General features: G+C 36.0%; 1 protein-coding gene across 4 annotated transcripts in view; it reads right to left on the bottom strand.

Annotated features, from left to right (window-relative positions):
* The window catches only part of SHLD2 (shieldin complex subunit 2), a 114,163-nt gene that overhangs the window by 11,387 nt on the left and 83,141 nt on the right, over positions 1-19,635 (bottom strand). For all 4 annotated transcript variants that reach the window (XM_070364848.1, XM_070364850.1, XM_070364849.1 and 1 more), the window contains 3 exons: positions 9,512-9,706; positions 9,048-9,182; positions 1,654-1,860 (listed from right to left, as the gene is read on the bottom strand). In XM_070364848.1, coding sequence (XP_070220949.1) covers positions 1,654-1,860; positions 9,048-9,182; positions 9,512-9,706 — 537 coding nt within the window. The remainder of the gene's footprint in view (positions 1-1,653; positions 1,861-9,047; positions 9,183-9,511; positions 9,707-19,635) is intronic.

Genomic DNA, 19,635 nt, shown 5'->3' with positions numbered 1-19,635 from the left:
TGGAAGGGTCGGGGGCAGGGATGAGGGATGGAAAGAGATACAAAGAGGCGGGCGATGATTTCATGACTGGTGTTGCTTTCATGGGTTCATGTCCATACTTACCAGTGTGAATGTACACACTTTATTAAATAAGGGTAACTGCCTATATGAAAATTACATCCCAAAAATCTTGTTTAAAAAAATTTTTTTTAATCTAACATTCTGAACCAATTTGAAAAGCACCAACTGAAATGTCCTATTAACTGCATAGGACCCAACTCTTACATTTCTGTGGACGAGCCAGAAGAGGGCAGAGCATGCTAGCAAAAAACCCCAAGAAATAGAGCTGAGAATCTTAGCATGTGATAATTTAGGAGCTTCAACCTAATTTATTTGGGATCAGATTATTTTCATTAGAAAAACTGTAAAAATAATCTTATTTCACTTAAAACAATTCTAGCATTTAATGAAATCTAAAGCTATCTGTAATAATTCAGAAGATTATTTATGCAAATTGGAGAATAAAGCTAAAATTCACTGTCAAGATCCAAATTTCCTGAGCTATTTGTAATAACTCAACCTATAAAATCACCAAAAACAGTAATTTTTTTCAAAAACAGTAATCTTATACAAATTCTGAGGAAAATTTTTCACCAAATTTTTCTTCATTAAAAAATTTAAATTATATAACAATAAACCTGCAGATACATCTCATTTTTTTCAACCTTTATTTTCCCTCTAAATTTATTTGCTATAATAGCCATTGGAAAGCTTTCTATTAGTTTCCAAAACTGATAATCACTGACATTTACTCATTATTGGCATTTAGCAACCCTAACTATAGCTTTAAATGCTGTTTAATTTATAATGCCATCAACCAGGAGTTAGCATCTTTTAGCATCATTTCCGTAGTTAAGAAGCCAGTGCAATTTAGTGGAAAGTATTGGTATTTCCCACTTTATTTCCCACTAAAATTGTAGCAATTTATCTAGTTATTTATTTTTGCTATTTTACTCTCTTTATTTCAAAGTGTATAGCATACTAAACCTAAAACATACTCCTTCTACTACTTCACTCAAAAGAAATTAATTATATTTTGCTCATGGAAATTGTATGAGTATGTATATAAATTCATCAGGCATCCTTCCATGTGGTATGCTTGAGAGAATGAAATTTACACACACACACACACACATTCAAGTTCAGGAAGTGTGTTATTACAATACCGGGTCTTAGGTGTGGTATGTGGTATCTAGTTCCCTGAGGAGGGATCAAACCCAGGCCCACTACATTGGAAGCATGGAGTCTTAGCCACTGAACCACCAGGAAATTCCTCAATGTTAATTTTTAACAATCATGTATAGATGACAGCTTAGTAACTTGATAAAATATTTATCTCAACAGTGATTCTGATTAGAGTTGCTATCTATTTCTGGCTTATTAAATGATAAGCTACTTATAACTGTATGCAAAAAATATTTTTAAGTAACCCTTAATAATTACAAATTAATCTCAAAGGATTATAGACAGAAAGTCAGGAAGAGGTTAGTAGCTGCTTCAGCTACTTACAGAGACCTCTATTTCACTTTTACATCAGTTATACATGTTTCCTACGAACAGCAGCTTCCTTGGTTATATTAAAACTAGCAATGTCTTTTATAAATAAGATCTTACCCGAACGCTTTTCCTCTAGGTGTGTTGCTAAATCTGACATCTTCACAAAGGAGGATGTGTTTTTTTGAAATTTTGCTTTAAATGTAATTGCCCTTCTATCATCATCAAACAGGCACTCACAGGATGACCATGGTGTTGTATGCAATTCTAGGTTCTCTAGGATGCAATTGCGCTGAACAAAAAGATACTTAAATTCCCAAATATAACCTTAAACAAAACAAAAACAAAAAGTTACCAAAAGGAAATTATCTAGGATCAAAACCAGATTAAACAGACTGACCTGATTAAATCAGTTAAATACAACTTTTATCTCATTAAGGAATTTGGATATAAAGAGGCAAAATATGAATGTTGTGTTAAGGCAATAACAATGGTAGAGATAATTTTTACAAAATTTTTTCTAAAGATTACTTGGTCTCCTAAACAGTCATAATTTATCATAACCAACTGTCTATTCAGAATAGCAAACTCTCATTCTGATTATCTACAGGAAAGTTTTTTTTTTTAAATAATGACATAGAAATGGACACATGTCTACCATAATCAATATTACTCAATGATTTTTCAATACCTTAGTTTTCTTATTTAGTTAATTTTTTTGGAACAAAAACAAAACATTCAGATTCAGTTGCTCCTATTTTTAATTCTTTCAGTAATAATTCTGAACCACAGTAGCACAGACTTTCTTGCTCAACAATCAGACTGTGCTGTGCTGTGCTTAGTCACTCAGTCGTGTCCGACTCTTTGTGACTCCATGGACTGTAGCCCACCAGGCTCCTCTGTCCATGGGGATTCTCCAGGCAAGAATACTGCAGTGGGTTGCCATGCACTTCTCCAGGAACAATCCGACTATATATTAATAAATTCAACTTTAAAACTATATTAAAACAAAAAAAGTTTCTTAGTACAAAGTCTTCTAATGACAAGTGTCTTTTTATTTTCCCACATACTTCAGTCTATAAATCTAAATCACACATCTCATCCACCTCCTCAGTCTCTCTGGACAGCTATTTTTTTGTGGGAAATTTTAAAACAAGTCAGTAAATCTGTATAGACAGAGCATCGTTAGAAAGAGCTAAAGCATATGTATTCCAAGTTGTTGCTTAAAACCAATCACTATTTTAAAACAATTTTCTTGTCTTATTATAGAATACATACTTAGAAATCACAGGTAAAATAAGCAAAGAAATAAATGGCAGCTACAGTCAACACCTCAAAATAAATACAGTTACTATTTTAGTGTCCATGCAGTTGTTCTCAATTTGTTTGATTTTTACTTACTCTGTCAAATGTATATTTTATGTCATTAAGTATTATTCTGCATTATTTTAAAATACTACATAATATGTCATTGCACAGGTATACCAAAATCTTAAAAATTATTAGCACAATCCTCTCTTTGGGGACATGTTTCTTATTTTTCACTATTATAAATGTAGTACTATGGTAAAATATTTTTAGCTACATCTTTATGCATAGTCATGATAACTTCCTATTAAGTGTCATTATTAGGCCAAAGGTATCCCAAATTCAGGCTTTCATATGCACTGTCAATTGTCCTCAAGAAAGGTTGTTCCCCTGAAACTAATAAACAACTAATAAACAACCAGGTTGTTCCCTGGTGGCTCAGATGGTAAAGAATCTGCCTGCAGTGTGGAAGACCTAGGTTCCATCTCTTGGTTAGGAAGATCCCCTGGAGGCGGGCATGGCAACCCACTCCAGTATTCTTGCCTGGAGAATCTCAAGGACAGAGGAGCCTGGCGGGAGGTCCATGGGTTGAAAGAGTTGGACAGGACTGAGGGACTAAGCACACACACACACGTCAATTATACTTCAATCAGAAAAAGAGAAAAAAAAGGGTTGCCGGTTTATATCTTCTATAATCTACGAGAGTGGTTATTTCCCCATATCTTTTCTACTGATTTCTTAGGACAAAAATCAGTTATCATTATTATTTTATTTGTCTGCCTTCCATTGCTAGTAAGAATAATTTTTTTCATACATTTATTGGCCACTTTAATCTCTTCTTTGAGGACCTGCCTGTTCACATCTATTGCTCATTTATTCTCACAAGGATTTGACTTTAGATTATGCTATTATTTTCTGAAAAAATATAATTTTTTTTCTGGTTTTTCACTTGCATTTTAATTCTGCATATGGTGATTTTCATGTATGGCAGTTTTTGTTACAGCATTTTATTTAACCTACTAATCTTTGGGTTCCAAATAAGTTCACTTATATTTTCTCCTAGTACTTACTGTTCCTTTTAAAAGTATTTGAATTTGTAATACATCCAGCATTTATTCTGGCACAAATATGAAGCATAAGTTTAATTCTTATTTCTTCTCAAATTGTTAGATAGATATTTCAAATATATCTACCAATTTAAAAAAATTTGCTTTAATTTTTAAATTATAAAATAAAATATACTTTTTATAAAATATTTAGACAGTAAAAGAAAAGTAATAGGCAAAGTAAGATTGTCTGTATTTCAGTAAAATGGATAATGGGTACTTTAGTTCATTGTGTTATTCTGTCTATATGTTTGAAGTTTCTTTATACTAAAAGGTTTAAAAAATAAATGCAAATTCCATACATGAAATTCAAACTAAAAATATAAAAAAATAAAAACCACATAATACTACTAGAGATGTCTAGCATTTAGTATCTGTATTTCCAGATTTTTAAAGTGTATATACTTATATATCCACTTTTATTAAAATGGGATCCTATTATACATGAAGTTTTTTTTTTTCAATAATAGAACTATTTTATTAAACATATGAACGTACTGATTTTGTACAATACGCATTTCTTTCTTTCCTCTGCCGCAGGAAGCCAGCGCTCTAGAGCCCCATGTTTATAAAAACACACTTTGGCAGCTACTATGACAAGGTGAAAAAAGTGCAATTCCGAAAGTGACAACACATAACCGAAGTGGGGAACAGAAAAGGCAGAGGGGAGTGGGCCCAGGGCTGCTCATCTTCTCTCAAGAGGAAACAATTTAAGAACAGAAACTCTTGAGCATTATTTAAGCAGTACTGCCCAGCTCTCTTGGTAGCATCTCTGTTTCAATTCCATTTATCTTGATGTTGTAACTAACTAATCTGTTACTTCTTTAAGAAATTCTGCCCTGGTTTATATCCTTTTCAGTGGCCCACATCCCTTTGAGTTTCAAAAACACAGAAGTCGCTCAGTCGTGTCTGACTCTTTGCGACCCCATGGATTGTAGCCCACCAGGCTCCTCAGTCCATGGGATTTTCCAGGCATGAATACTGGAGTGGGTTGCCGTTTCCTTCTCCGTACATGAAGTTTTATAATCTACTTTTTTAAACTAAATATTATATCTATACATCTATCCAGGCTAGTGAACATACATATCTTAGATAGTGAATATATTGGTGTGTCCACCAGACCACAAATGACCCCCTTAACTATTCCCTCACCCACTGAAATAAGCTTACATACTCCAACTCGTACTTTTTTTTACCTTTTAGTACAGCATGAGGGACCTTAGTTCCCATGCCTCCTGCAGTGGAAGTGCAGAGAGTCCTAACCACTGGACCACCAGGGCATCCCCCAACTGGTACTTTTTGACCCTGTGCTACAGCCCACAGTTGACTGAATCAAATTCAAACTAGGCAATCAGATTCTCTTTACTGGGAATTTAGAAACAGGACTGGTTTCTTAAAAGGAAAAGTAAAACAGGAGCTACAGAGTAACAATGTGCTATCCATAATGTTGAGAAGCAGAGAAAGTCTAGAGAAAGTCTCTACTAAGAAAATAAAGCAAATTCATGGAGATGTTGCCTGGGCCCAGAAAGCTTTTCTGTTCCTAGTTCCAAGTCCCCCTGAAACCCATCACTCTTGCCCTATTTACTAGGAGATACTCCTGTACACTTCCAATATATCCATCCCCCTTAATCGTTTAAGTTAACCATAATGGAGTTCCAGTGTGAAATTTGAGCCTTCAGTGCCCAAGTTTAAAAACAGTTTCTTAGCACAGCCAATGGACTGTGCAACCTTCATGTGCAAGCATTTGTACCTTTGTGAGTTTTTTCTTATCATTTGAAACAAGCTATTTCCTCCTCGAACTTGCTTCTTTATTCCTTAAAGACAGCGGGAATTTTAAATGGTTGCCTGATCTATATTTTATTCTTCAATCATTTATAAAGAAAGTAGCTACTGGTGCCGGCAGTTCTGTGTGATGAGGACACAATGGTGAACAGGCTAATCAGGGTGCTTTTAGTCACAAACTTGACAACCTACCGAGAAAAGTAGTTAATTATCAAGCACGCAAATCAGCTGGATCATCTGTCTGTGTTGGGCGGCACAAGTGCAATGCAAAGAGTGACATGATACAGAGCAATTTTGTATATTCATGTGGGAGGCCTCTCTGGGGAAATGAGATTGGACAGCCATCTGTGGGAGAGCTGGAGGAAGAAGCAGTCTAGGCAGGGGAAATGCATAAATTCAAGGTCCCAAAGCAGGAAAAAGTTTGGCGTGTTCAAGAAACAGAAAGGAGTCGAATGCGGGTTAAGCTAGTGGGTCTGAGGGAGACTGAGCAGTACCAAGACAGTTTGTGATACAATTCTATACTTCAATCATGAGTTAAGGGTGTGAAGGAATACCAACCTCCATCAGATATAACTGTGATTTTCCATGAAGCATAGTCACAAAGGTTGGGATCATTTGTATTATTCTGTGCTTAATCAGTAATGTCATGAGTGTACTTTATTGTAATGTTATGTTTTTTTAAATATTAGACTTCTATTAGATTTCAGGAGAATATTGCATTCGAAAGGCACTTAGTTCTGAATAGCTTATTTTATGCATACCGAATTATTACCAAGAAGTGTAGTTTATGTCCCTAGCCCACCCTCATTAGGACTTTAACTGTAACCACTGCTTGCTGCATGTCAGGCATACCAAATTCCTACTAGCAAAACATTTCAAAAAAACTGGGAATTAATTTATTATTTTTCTCCAAAACATCAACTCTTCTGTCTCTAGTATTCAGTAATTACTGCTTGACAATCACTTCTAATTATATCACCTAAATGTGAGTTTGTTACCCTCGGGAACAAGGAAAATGAGGGCTCAGTACAGACAGAATAATACAGAGAATGCCTCAAGAAATACTAGATGAATAGACAGAATACTAACAATTTGTGAAAGGAGAACCACTTACTTAAATGACTCTTCAAAATTAGATCTTGAGGTATTAAGGCAGATATTAAAACTTGAAATATAAATAAATATGCTGAAGAAATGAACAAAGAAACTACACTTTAATTCATGGATTTATAAATTTTCAACATTAACCTAAATATCAAAGAATTATCTGGAGAAAATATACTTCCTCTTCTATTGACCAAATAACCATCAGCTTTTAAGAGATATTCGTATTAAGCATGGAGCATGCCTTGCTGCAGCTCCACTATAACTGGAATGCCACCTTTGATCTACATTCTGCTCAGCATGCAGCACACTCATGTTCCCGACCATGACACAGTGGTCAGTGATGATGGTTTCTGTATCACTGACACATGTTTTTCAGATTTCTCAACCAAACAAATATTTGCCACTGTTTGATCTTAACATGAAAGCCAAATTTCAGATTTATCTCAATTCCTAGTTATGGCCTATTAATGATTAAAAGAGGTAATGTGATAGATCCTATCTTTAGATAACTATTTTGAAATAGAAGTTTGCAAAGACACATTAACTCTTTCAGGTAAAAAAAGAATGGATCACATACCTAATCAAATAACTCAGAAGCCACTAATTAAACTGTCTCTGATTGTTATAACTAAAGGATCTAATATCAAAATGAAGATGTTACACTATGTTATTGAAACATCAATTCAGTTCAGTTCAGTCGCTCAGTCGTGTCCAACTCTTTGTGACCCCATGGACTGCAGCACGCCAGGCCTCCCTGTCCATCATCAACTCCCAGAGTTGGTGGCGGTTTACTCAGACTCATTTCCATTGAGTCGGTGATGCCATTCAACCATCTCATCCTCTGTTGTCCCCTTCTCCTCCTGCCCAAAATCTTTCCCAGCATCAGGGTCTTTTCAAATGAGTCAGTTCTTCGCATTAGGTGGCCAAAGTATTGGAGTTTCAGCTTCAGCATCAGTCCTTCCAATGAATATCCAGGACTGATCTCCCTTAGGATGGACTGGTTGGATCTCCTTGCATCCAAGGGCTTCTCAAGAGTCCTCTCCAACGCCAGTTCAAAGCTTCCATTCTTTGACTTTCAGCTTTCCTTACAGTCCAGCTCTCACATCCACACATGACCACTGGAAAAACCATGGCTTTGGCTAGATGGACCTTTGTTGGCAAAGTAATGTCTCTGCTTTTGAATATGCTGTCTAGGTTGGTCATAATTTTTCTTCCAAGGAGCAAGCGTTTTTTAATTTCATGGCTGCAGTTACCATTTGCAGTGATTTTGGAGACCCCCCCAAAAAAAGTCTGACACTGTTTCCACTGTTTCCCCATCTATTTGCCATGAAGTAATGGTACTGGATGCCATGATCTTCGTTTTCTGAATGTTGAGTTTTAAGCCAACTTTCTCATTCTCCTCTTTCATTTTCATTAAGAGGCTCTTTTTAGTTCTTCGCTTTCTGCCATAAGGGTGGTATCATCTGCATATCTGAGGTTACTGATATTGCTTCTGGCAATCTTGAGTCCAGCTTGTGTTTCATCCAGCCCAGCATTTCTCATGATGTACTATGCATATAAGTTAAATAACCAGGGTGACAATATACAGCCTTGACGTACTCCTTTCCCTATTTGGAACCAGTCTGTTGTTCCAATTCCATTTAATACCTCATAAATGATTAACTGATGCTCTAAAGAAAAATGTAACCATGGGTCATACTTTAAACATGAACATGCTATGTATGTCTAATAGTCCACACTTTTAAAACAACTGGAATAAAAACCTGGAACATAGTAATTTATTAAACAGTAACACTGTGACTTGAAAGAGTTAATGCAACTCCTCTAACATCTGCCCTATAACCAGAGAGGAGTTTATTTATCAGAGTACCTTGGCTGAATAAAAATTGTAGAAGCATCTCCAGAATTAAATTTTTAAACAACATTATCCAAGGAAGGTAAGATCTTCAATCTTCACTAAAAAGGTAAAGTAGTATACCTGGGAATAAATGAAACCTTTTAATTTGCTGCCATTAATTATAGAGGATTATAGATTGTTGAATTGTTTACAGGAGGTAAAAAATTGTAACAAGAAATCTACAAAAGAATATTCAATCATGCTCAATTATATTTCAAACGTTGTCTGATCTCCAGAGTCCCTTCATCTTAGGCTCATAAGCATTAATCATTTACTTATCTATAAATAGATTAAATGCTTTTTCGTGTATTTACCTTTTTTCCTTTGAAGTTGAGGGTACCAGGCTGCTCCAGGACCCCATAATACAAGCACATAATGTTGACCTTGGGTCTGTTCCACTGTTAACATAACTTTCCTTTGCTTCTGTCCTCTATAACTGTATAACGCCTCTGGAAAAGGAAAAGAAATATTTAGTTGGCGTTACTCTACTGCATGTGATATCATACTTTACTGTCTAATGATAAATATCTACTGATAACCAAACGGTACACTAAGACAGTCCTGTGCTTAAGTTTCTTTTAATCAAAATACAGTTGATCTACAGTATCACATTAGTTTCAGGCATACAGCACAGTGATATATACACTCTTCTTCAGGTTTCCTTCCCTTATATGTTATTATAAAATATTGAGTACAATTCCCTGTGTGATACAGTAGGTCCTTGTTATGTCTTAATTTTTTTATAACCTAAGATTGATGAAGTACCCAAAATATTTACCTGTCAGTACAGTGATATCAACAACTCTTAGAATTGCATGGACTAGTATGTCTGGCTGAAGCTGCTCCAATTCTATAAATTCTATACTGCTCATTTTCTGAGGATGCCTCTGAGGAAGATTTCTGAGATAGGAATGTTTTGAAGATACATATGCCAGTAAGTCTTGAAGTACAACATTACTAATCATACTGGAATCTAGGAAAGAAAAAAAAGACCATATATACAAAAGAGGGAAACGTTATATTTTCTTGATAACATGGCATTTTCTTAGAACTGTATTTTTTGTTGCAAAGTGTGATTAAGTGTCAAACATGATTTCATTTCTATAATGCATGTAGCTTATCCTTGAACCAGGTTAGATGCCAAAATAAGCTTGATGTTTTTAACCAACGGAAATGGAATTATTTATCATCTGCAAAAAAAAAAAAACCTGCCCTGTTCCCTTACTTCTCTATTTCATTAACAGTATCATTTTTCTACCAATTAACCAAGACCAATATTTTAGTTTTTTTTTTAATTGGGGTATAGTTGCTTGACAATGTTGTGTTAGTTTCTGCTATACAACAAAATGAATCAGCTATATATAGATACGCATCAATTATTTTTTTGACTCCTCCATTACCCTGTTGTATCCAACCAGCGCCCTAATCCCTGAAATCTGATTTGATCACATCTTCCCCAGCTATCCCAACCACCCCTATTCTTCCTCAAGACTGTTAGCATTTCTCATCTGCAATACTCCTAACACTCCTCTAACTGGCCCTCCAAGAACATGTTCTATTCTTTCTCACTTTTAAGCCTCTGCCCTCACCATATTCACTGGCTAAAATGCTGTCATTCTCCTCTCTAACCACCCATCTGAATACTACACAGAAAAACAATCATTTGAGACTCCCAGTGCTAGGGATACAAAGACATGATCTCAAGGCTGAAGAAATTATCAGCCTAGAGGTTGACAACCAGCACTGGGCTTAGGATATAAGCGACACGTGTAAGCATTCCTAAGAGTGCACCTAAAGACCTGCCCGGAGAAGGCAATGGCACCCAACTCCAGTACTCTTGCTTGGAAAATCCCATGGATGGAGGAGCCTGGAAGGCTGCAGTCCATGGGGTCGCTGAGGGTCGGACACCACTGAGCGACTTCACTTTCACTTTTCACTTTCATGCATTGGAGAAGGAAATGGCAACCCACTCCAGTGTTCTTGCCTGGAGAATCCCAGGGACGGGGGAGCCTGATGGGCTTCCGTCTCTGGGGTGGCACAGAGTCAGACACGACTGAAGTGACTTAGTAGTAGTAGTAGTAGTAGTAAAGACCTGCCCAGGGAAGTTGGAAGAGGCTTGCTTTATTGAGGAAATATTTGAGCAATGCTTTGGGAAAATGCCTAAGAAAAGGTTTCTAGGTAGTAACTGGGAAGAAGAATATGTTTCCAGGTAAAGAGAAAGGGTTAGTAATCCTTTACGTATCTCAGATGCTTTTGGTATTCTGATAAAGCATATGGACCCATTATCAGAATAATATTTTTGTAACAACTTTATTGGAATATAATTCACATACATAAAGTTCACCCTTTTTCTTTTTTTTCTGGCCACACTGTGCGGCTTGTGAGATCTTAGTTCACCATCCAGGGAATGAACCTCAGCAGTGAAAGTGCAGATTCCTAACCACTGGACCACCAGGGAATTCCCAAGTTCACCCTTTTAGAGTATACATTTCAGTGTTTTGCTTTTTGTACTTCACAAAGTTGTGTGGCTATAACCATTATCTAATTTTACAACATTTTTATTACAGAGTAGTATCTCAAAATTCATCAAATGAAATAGGATAACCAATTATATGGAAATACAGTAATCAAAATATTTTTAAAACTGAGGATAACTTATGTGCCTCATTAAAACATTAAATAATAAGATATAGCAGAGTACACAGCAACTACTATAACTTCAAAGTATGCCAAAGTATCATGTGGATAAATAATATTCAAGTTACCTCCAACAACTATAATGTGATATGAAAATATATGTGCTTTCCATTGGCGATCAAGTCACAAGTATTGAAAATATTACTGTGGATCATCACCTTATTCATAATGGAAGGAAATGTTAATTTTCAGTAGGCAATTAGTGAAAATAAAGATGTAATATTATGGTTAACAGAGATGGGGGGCCGTGAGGGGGAACTGATGAAGGCAGTCAAAAGGTATAAAGCTTCAGTTATAAGATAAGTAAGTACTAGGGGTGTCATGCACAACATGATAAATATATTAACACTGCTCTATGTTACATGTGAAAATTATTAAGAGAGTGAATCCTAAGAGTTCTCATCACAGGAAAAACATTTTCTTCTTTTTAATTTTATTATCTTTTATCATCTCATTCATATGCGATGGTATTCACTTAACTTATTGTCATAATCATTTCATGATGTATACAACTCAAATCATTATGTATTATGCTGTGTACCTTAAATTTACACAGTGCTGTATGTCAATTATATCTCATAAAACTGGCAGAAAAAAAAAAGGGATGTAATATCTTCCCGTGCAAGTTTATGAATGCTTTAATGCAGAAGAAGCAATTTTTACAGACAAAAGTAGGAAGAACGTTTTAGGAAGCTAATGACCATCCAGCAGATGATGAGAGCTGGAAACCAGGCAAGACTGCATGAAGGAGAAAAGGGTGACGGACTTGTGAACTAGTTCAGAGGCAGAATCTAACACAGTCAGATGTGGAGGCTAAAGAAAAGATTGAAAGACAAGATTTCTAGTATAGCTGAGTGGATGGATGAAAACAAATGTTCTAAAGTTTCCAGAACCTGATATGAAATCTATTCTAATTAAGGTTACTTAATTCATAAATGAATTTTATAAAACAATGGTGATATCATAACAAAGATAATGAACATAAAAGAAAAGAACAGATATCATGAAAGATGAATGAGAAAGAGAGGAAGAGTGAAGATAAGACCAATTACATTATAGCAAAACCCAACTCCCAATATCTCCTTCTACAGCTCCAGCTTATTCACCAGGTGTTCTGATTCCTCTTTCACAATATTTCCAGCACATTTGGAATCAGAAGAGCTGGGTTCAACTCTGACTTTGTCAATAATGACTCTTCTGAACTTGTACATAACTTTTCTGGGCTTTATTCTTTATCTGCAATAAGAGCTTTGGAGGGAGGGGAAGCTCCCTAACATCAAATTATTTACTAATTCTTGCTTCATAAAAATTTGTACAGAAACATTTGATTACTTAGATTCAAAATAAAATAGTCTACTTCATGGAAACACTGTGTTAAAACTTCTATTTATATATTTAATTTAGTAATATTTAAGATAAATTTATATCCTATCACATTATCAGGACTAAATTTGTAAAATTTATAACACCTTACTATAATGAGAAAAGAACAAAAGTTCTATATGTATGTTGATCAGAAGTAAGCTCTCATGAGTAGTAACAACTTGCAAAAATAAAAACCAAAATTGACTTCTTCTTTCAGAAGAAAAACAACTACAATATTTTCAAAGTATCAACTGTTAATCATTTTCAAAATAGTTATCTAATTATACAAAAAAGGCTTAGAACATACTTTATTTAGCTACTAACTTGTGTAACCTGTGAAAAACAAGGCAATATAAATTCCTATGTAAGTAGAAAAACAAATTTGAAATAACTTCTAAAAGCTATTTAACTAGCTCAATATTTTTCACATTATTCTGCAAAAGCCTGAAGCTACCCAGAGTTTCCATGGCATATTCTCCATCCAGAATTGGATCCTTAGATCTTCATGAAATTACTGAACTAGAGCAATCTTACTTGAATCCAGTTCAGTCTTAAAACGAGATCTACAACATCTGTCTCTCAAATCCCTTGAAAAATACTTACATTCCATATTATTTTCATTATTTTAAAACATTCTTTACCCTTCCATTGTATTAACAACTATAAAACATCTGTAATAACATCTCTAAAAGCCATTTGACTCCTTGGAAATGTGCTTTCCAAGATGTAGCAACTTCAAATGTTCATAATAAAACATTAAACTTAAATCATTTAAAGAAATCCCTAAATTAAAAAAAAAAATAAAATCCCAGGCTGCTTTTGACCACTTACTCTTTTACCTATCAGAATAATTTATCAAATTTCATGAAAATCTTACTGGGATTTTGATTGGATTTTTACTGAATTACAGATCAACTTGGGGAGAACTGAAATCTTCACAATGTTAAATCTTTCAATCAGTGAACAAAATATGTTTAGTCTTTTAATTTTTCATTGTTTCATTTAACAACAAAATTGTTAAATTCACATGATAATATTGTAAATGGTGCCTTGTCTTTACTTGTTACTGGTTGTTAGTCACTCCATTCTAGAAATGCAATTGACTTTTGTATATTAACCTTTTACGTGGCCACCTTGCTAAACTTTCTCATTATTTCTAATAATCTGCTTGTAGTTTTAAGAGGGGAAGGATTCTTTGTAAGTCTATAAATAATAATCATAATAATCCATCATGTTATCCACAAACAAGAAACTAATACTGTCTAAATATTAATGTTAGTAACTAAACTATAAATCTTACTCAAATTTTACCAATTTTCCCACTAATACTCTTCTTCCGTGTGGCAATCCTATCCAGGATTCTACATTACATTTAGTTCTTATTTCTCTTTATCCTCCTTTAGCCTGCAGTGGATATCAGTCTTGTCATTCATGACCTTGACACTTCTGAAGAGTATCGATCAGTTACTTTGTAGAATGTGTCTCCATTTGGGTTTCTCTAATGTTTACTCATGACTGAAATGAGGTTATGCATTCTTGGCAGGAATATCACAAAAATTATGCTGTGTCCCTGCCAATGCAACAAAGCAAGGAATTCGTACAATCCTTAATACTGAGAATACTTGCCTTGATCACCCAGTTAAGCTGATGTCAGCCAAGTTTCTTCACTATAAAGTTATTTTTTCCCTTGTATGTTGATAACTACCTTGGGGAGATACTTTGCATACATATGCAATGCTATAGCTCCCCCAAACTTCCACCTACTAATTTTAGCATCTATTAATGCATCCTTGTTTGCAATATTTATTACTGAAGTAGTTACCTAATGATAATTCTCTGTTTTCTTCTTTCTTCTCACATTTATTCATTGGAATTCCAATTTATCCAATGGAATTGTGAAAAAGAGCTCTCTCATTTATTTACTTGCTTACTTATTTTGTAAGTTAGTTAAATATTTATATCAGTATGAATCCATACATATCTTATTCTGAGGGCTATAATCCAACACTATGTTTTCTTTTTTTCTTAAATTGTTCCAGTTTTTGCCAATAGGCTGTCCTTCAAGTTGGCTTTTGTGTTCTTCCAAAACAACCCTTTTCTGACACCATGAAAGTTCCAGGCTCTTCTCAGATTTTCTTTGCCCCAGGCCTGTAGTCAACCACTTCTAGCAGAGCCGATTCCTTTTACAGACCAAGACACGGGCACTAGGTGGGATCATTACTACTGAGGTGTCCCTGCTGCTGTGTCCTCTCAGCAGACAGAACCAGGAAATTTATGTACTGAGCATAATAGCCCATCCATACACTTACATCTATATTTCTGTATTCCTGTATCTATTTGCTTATATATATATATAGAAGACCATGAGCTTATACTAATCTCTCTGACTCTAATCCAAAAGGTTCCCTTTAATCTTCCCTCTTTTTTATATATAATTTCTTTCTGTAACAATGAAAAACCCAATTCTCATTATCTATTACATATTTATTTACTTGTTCAGTTCTAGTACATATACAAAGCTGTTGCTAACACATTCCTCCTTGAGAAATACTTTTACTAACTAGATTACAGCACTTATGTACAGCTGTTTTTCCCCTTGGCCTTACAGAATCCAGTCAATACACCGTTTTCTACAGTTTCTTAGGTTTGTTCTTTTGTCCCCACTACCCTTCTGCATAGTTACTTTATTCATTTTTAATTCTGTGAGGCTCATTTGTCAGTGTCTCCATTCCGCTTTGGATTCCCACTCCATCACATTCTAATTGGTTCTAATTGTTTACTGTGGGGGGTATATGAAGCATTAACTATGGTTCTACGAGATAAGAGACACACAAAAAGACATACTCAGAGAGGTGTCACTCCTTCTTCATCAGTGTTACCCTATTTCCATCCCCTCTTTCTTTCTACCTCTCTCCCAACCCTTCCCTGTAGGTAACCAATCTTGTTACTTCTGGTTTATCCTTCCTGCATTAAAAAAATCCATCTATGTACTTGTTTCTGGCTGCACTGGGCCTTGGTTGCTGTGAGCAGACTTTCTCTAGCTGCAGTGCAAGAGCTTCTCACTGCGGCGACTTCTCTTGCGGAGCATGGACTCTAGGGCACTCGGGCTCAGCAGCTGCAGCGCACGGGCTCAGCAGTTCCGGCTCCCAGGCTCTAGGGCGTAGGCTGAATAGTGTAGCACACAAGTTCAGCTGCTCTGGGGCACGTGGGATCTTCTCAGACTAGGGGTCAAACTGGTGTCGCCTGTATTATAAGGTGGATTCTTAACCATTGGGCCACCAAGGGGAAGCCCCTTCCTGTACTTTTGTCGCACAAATGTGGAGTTATACATATATTTTCTTATTCCTCCCTTCTTTCTTAGATGAAGAACAGCACACTACATATGCTTTTGGGGGCTTCTGTTTTCCACACAACAGTGTGTCTTAGAAATCACTTGATATCAGTCCATAGACTCTTTTCATTTTCTTTTTACATCTGCATAGTATTCCACTATGTGACTGTACTACAATTTAATCAACTGTTCTATATATGAGTGTTTCTATTTTTTCAGTGCCTTGCAGTTACAAACGATACTGCAATGAATAATTTTTTTGTTCTGATGTATAGATATTTTCATATTGTTGTAATTCTATCTTCAGGATAGATTCTCAAAAATAAGCTTGCTGGGCTGAAAGCTGAGCACATATATAATCCTGTTGCTGCTGCTGCTGCTGCTAAGTCGCTGCAGTCGTGTCCGACTCTGTGCGACCCCATAGACGGCAGCCCATCAGAGTCCCTGGGATTCTCCAGGCAAGAATACTGGAGTGGGTTGCCATTTCCTTCTCCAAAGCATGAAAGTGAAAAGTGAAGTGAAGTCACTCAGTCGTGCCCAACTCTTAGCAACCCCATGGACTACAGCCTACCAGGCTCCTCCATCCATGGGATTTTTAGGTATTGCCAAATAGCCCTCCACAAGGGTTGTAGCAATTTACATTCCCACCAGCAAGGTTAAGTGAGCCTGTTTCCCCACAGACTCACCAACAGAATGTGTTGTCCTATTTTTTAATTTTTGCCACTTTGATAAGTGAATAATGACACCTCTGTGTAGTTTTAACTTGAATTTCTCGTGTCTCCTTTCCATTTTCCAATCAGGTCCCTTGTTGCTTAATTTTTAAGAGTTTTCCATATACTAGAACACTAGAATTTTGTCTCGGAGCAGGCAATGGCACCCCACTCCAGTACCCATGGATGGAGGAGCCTGGTAGGCTGCAGTCCATGGGGTCACTAAGAGTCGGACACGACTGAGCGACTTCACTTTCACTTTTCACTTTCATGCATTGGAGAAGGAAATGGCAACCCACTCCAGTGTTCTTGCCTGGAGAATCCCAGGGATGGGGGAGCCTGGTGGGCTGCTGTCTATGGTGTCGCACAGAGTCAGACACAACTGAAGCGACTTAGCAGTAGCAGAATTTTGTCTCAGGTGTATGCTGCAACATTCCTTCCAAGTATGCCAACTGTCTTTTGACTTTATGTGTTTTTAGTATTTTTCCATAGATAAATGTATGTCTCATGTTTTTACTGCTTCTGGATTTGGAGTTATAGCAAGAAAGCCTTTCCCTACACCAAGATTAGAGAGGAATTCATTTATGTTTCCTTCTAGTAGTTAGATTTTTTTTTTAATATTTATATTCTTAATCCATTTGGAGTTTATTCTTCTATTTGTTATGAGAATTTGTTAACCAAAAATTTGGTTCACCTTTTTGTGGGTGTCAAGTCAAAAGACACTACCAATCCAAAGATTGAGAGAAGGAAGGATTTATTACTTGCAGCAAGTAAGAAGAATACTGGGGATGTTTCCCAAAGCAGTGTCTCCTGGAACAGCAAAATTGGGGAAGTTTTAAGCTAAGGGTAGATGCACATAGTCAGGCTTCCCTAGCGGCTCAGCTGGTAAAGAATCCACTTGCAATGCAGGAGACCTGGGTTCAATCCCTGGGTTGGAAAGATCCCCTGGAGAAGGAGACAGCCACCCACTCCAGTATTGTGGCCTGAAGAATTCCATGGATAGTCCATGGAGTCACAAAGAGTTGGACATTAATGAGTGACTTTCACTTTTTCACCAAGAGGTTTGGGCTAGTGTGTGCATACTTGTGAAGGGACTTTGGGATTTCTACTGAAATCCTGTTTAGACTTTTTACATCAATAATCATGTATAATACTGGTCTGTATTTTTATTTGTAATGTCTTTATTTGGATTAGGTGCTAAGTGTTATATTTGCTTTATAAAAGGAATTGGGAATTCAGAATTTCCTGTGAAACTATTTTCAGACCTGGCCCTCTTTTGAATGGTAGTTGTTTAGTAATTTTCTCTATTTCTTCCATAGAAACTGGTGAGTTTAAACTTTCTTTCTCTAATGGGATCAATTTTGGCTATCTGTATTTCCCTAGAAAATTTACATACATTCATTCTTTTTCAGACACTTTTCTCATATATGTTATCAAAGGATATTGAGTACAGCTTCCTACGCTGTATAGTAGGTTCTTGCTGGTTGTCTATCTCATATATAGTAGCCTGTGTATGTTAACCCCAAGCGCACCTGGTTTGCCCTTTTCCCTAAATTTCCCATATTGACTACAGCTTGCTGCGCTGTACAGCAGGTTCTTGCTGGTTGTCTATCTGGTATATAGTAGCCTGTGTATGTTGATCCCAAGCACACCTGATTCACCCTTCTCCCTAAATTTCCCCTTTGGTAACCATGTTTGTTTTCAACATCTGTAAGTCTGTTTCACTTTTGCAAATTAGTTCATTTGTATCATTTTTTAAAAACTTAAAGATTCCACATATGAGTGATACCATATAGTTGTCTTTCTCTATCCGATTTACTTCACTCAGTACAATAATCTCGGTCTATACATGTTGCTGCAAATGGCATAATTTCATTCATTTTTATGGATGTAATATTCCATTGTACACGTGTACCACATGTTCTTTATCCATTCCTCTTATCAGTGGACATTGTCTTGGCTATTACAGATAGTGCTGCAAGAAACACTGAGGTGCATGTCTCCCTTTTTTCTTGATCAAATTAACTAGCTGGTTCATCTATTTTTTTGGAAACAAGATTTTATTATTAAAATTAGTTATCATTTTAAAATTCCCATTCTTATTAATTACTGCTTTTACCTTTACTATTTCATTCCTTGTTTCTTTGCTTTACTTTGTTGTTCTTTTGCTAGGTATCAGAGTTTTGAATTTAATTCATGTATTTTTATTCTTTTATCATTATTGATAAAAAAGAATTTAGCTAATAAATTTTTCTTTGATAATTTTCCTTAAATGCATCCCAGATATTCTGACATGTAGTGTTTTCATTATTATATTTTTAATTCTATAAATATCAGTTTGCATTTCCTTTTTCACTCAAAATTTGTTTAGTAGGTATAAAATTTCCAGATATAGGACCTACCGCTGCTGTTGTTAATAAATTCTAGTTTTTGGACTTCCCTGGTGGCTCAATGGTAAAGAATCCACCTGCTAATGTAGGAGACACAGGTTCGATCCCTGGTTTAGGAGGATCCCATATGCTGCAGAGCAATGAAGCCTGCGCACCGCAACTATTGAGCCTGTGCTCCAGAGCCCAGGAGCCGCAACTACTGAGCCCACGTCAGCAGCCAACCACTGGATCCTGTGTGCCCTGGAGCTTGTGCTCTGCAGCAAGAGAAGCCGCTGCGATGAGCAGCCTGCACACAACTAGAAAAAAGCCCGTATGCAGCAACAAAGACCTGGAGCAGTCAATAAACACACATTATAAAAAATTAAAAAGAAACAAATTCGAGTTTTATAGCATTTGATCAGTATGCTTG

Source organism: Bos mutus, chromosome 28, assembly GCF_027580195.1.
Source record: "Bos mutus isolate GX-2022 chromosome 28, NWIPB_WYAK_1.1, whole genome shotgun sequence".
NCBI lineage: Eukaryota > Metazoa > Chordata > Mammalia > Artiodactyla > Bovidae > Bos > Bos mutus.
This window is presented reverse-complemented; position numbering and strand designations above follow the sequence as displayed.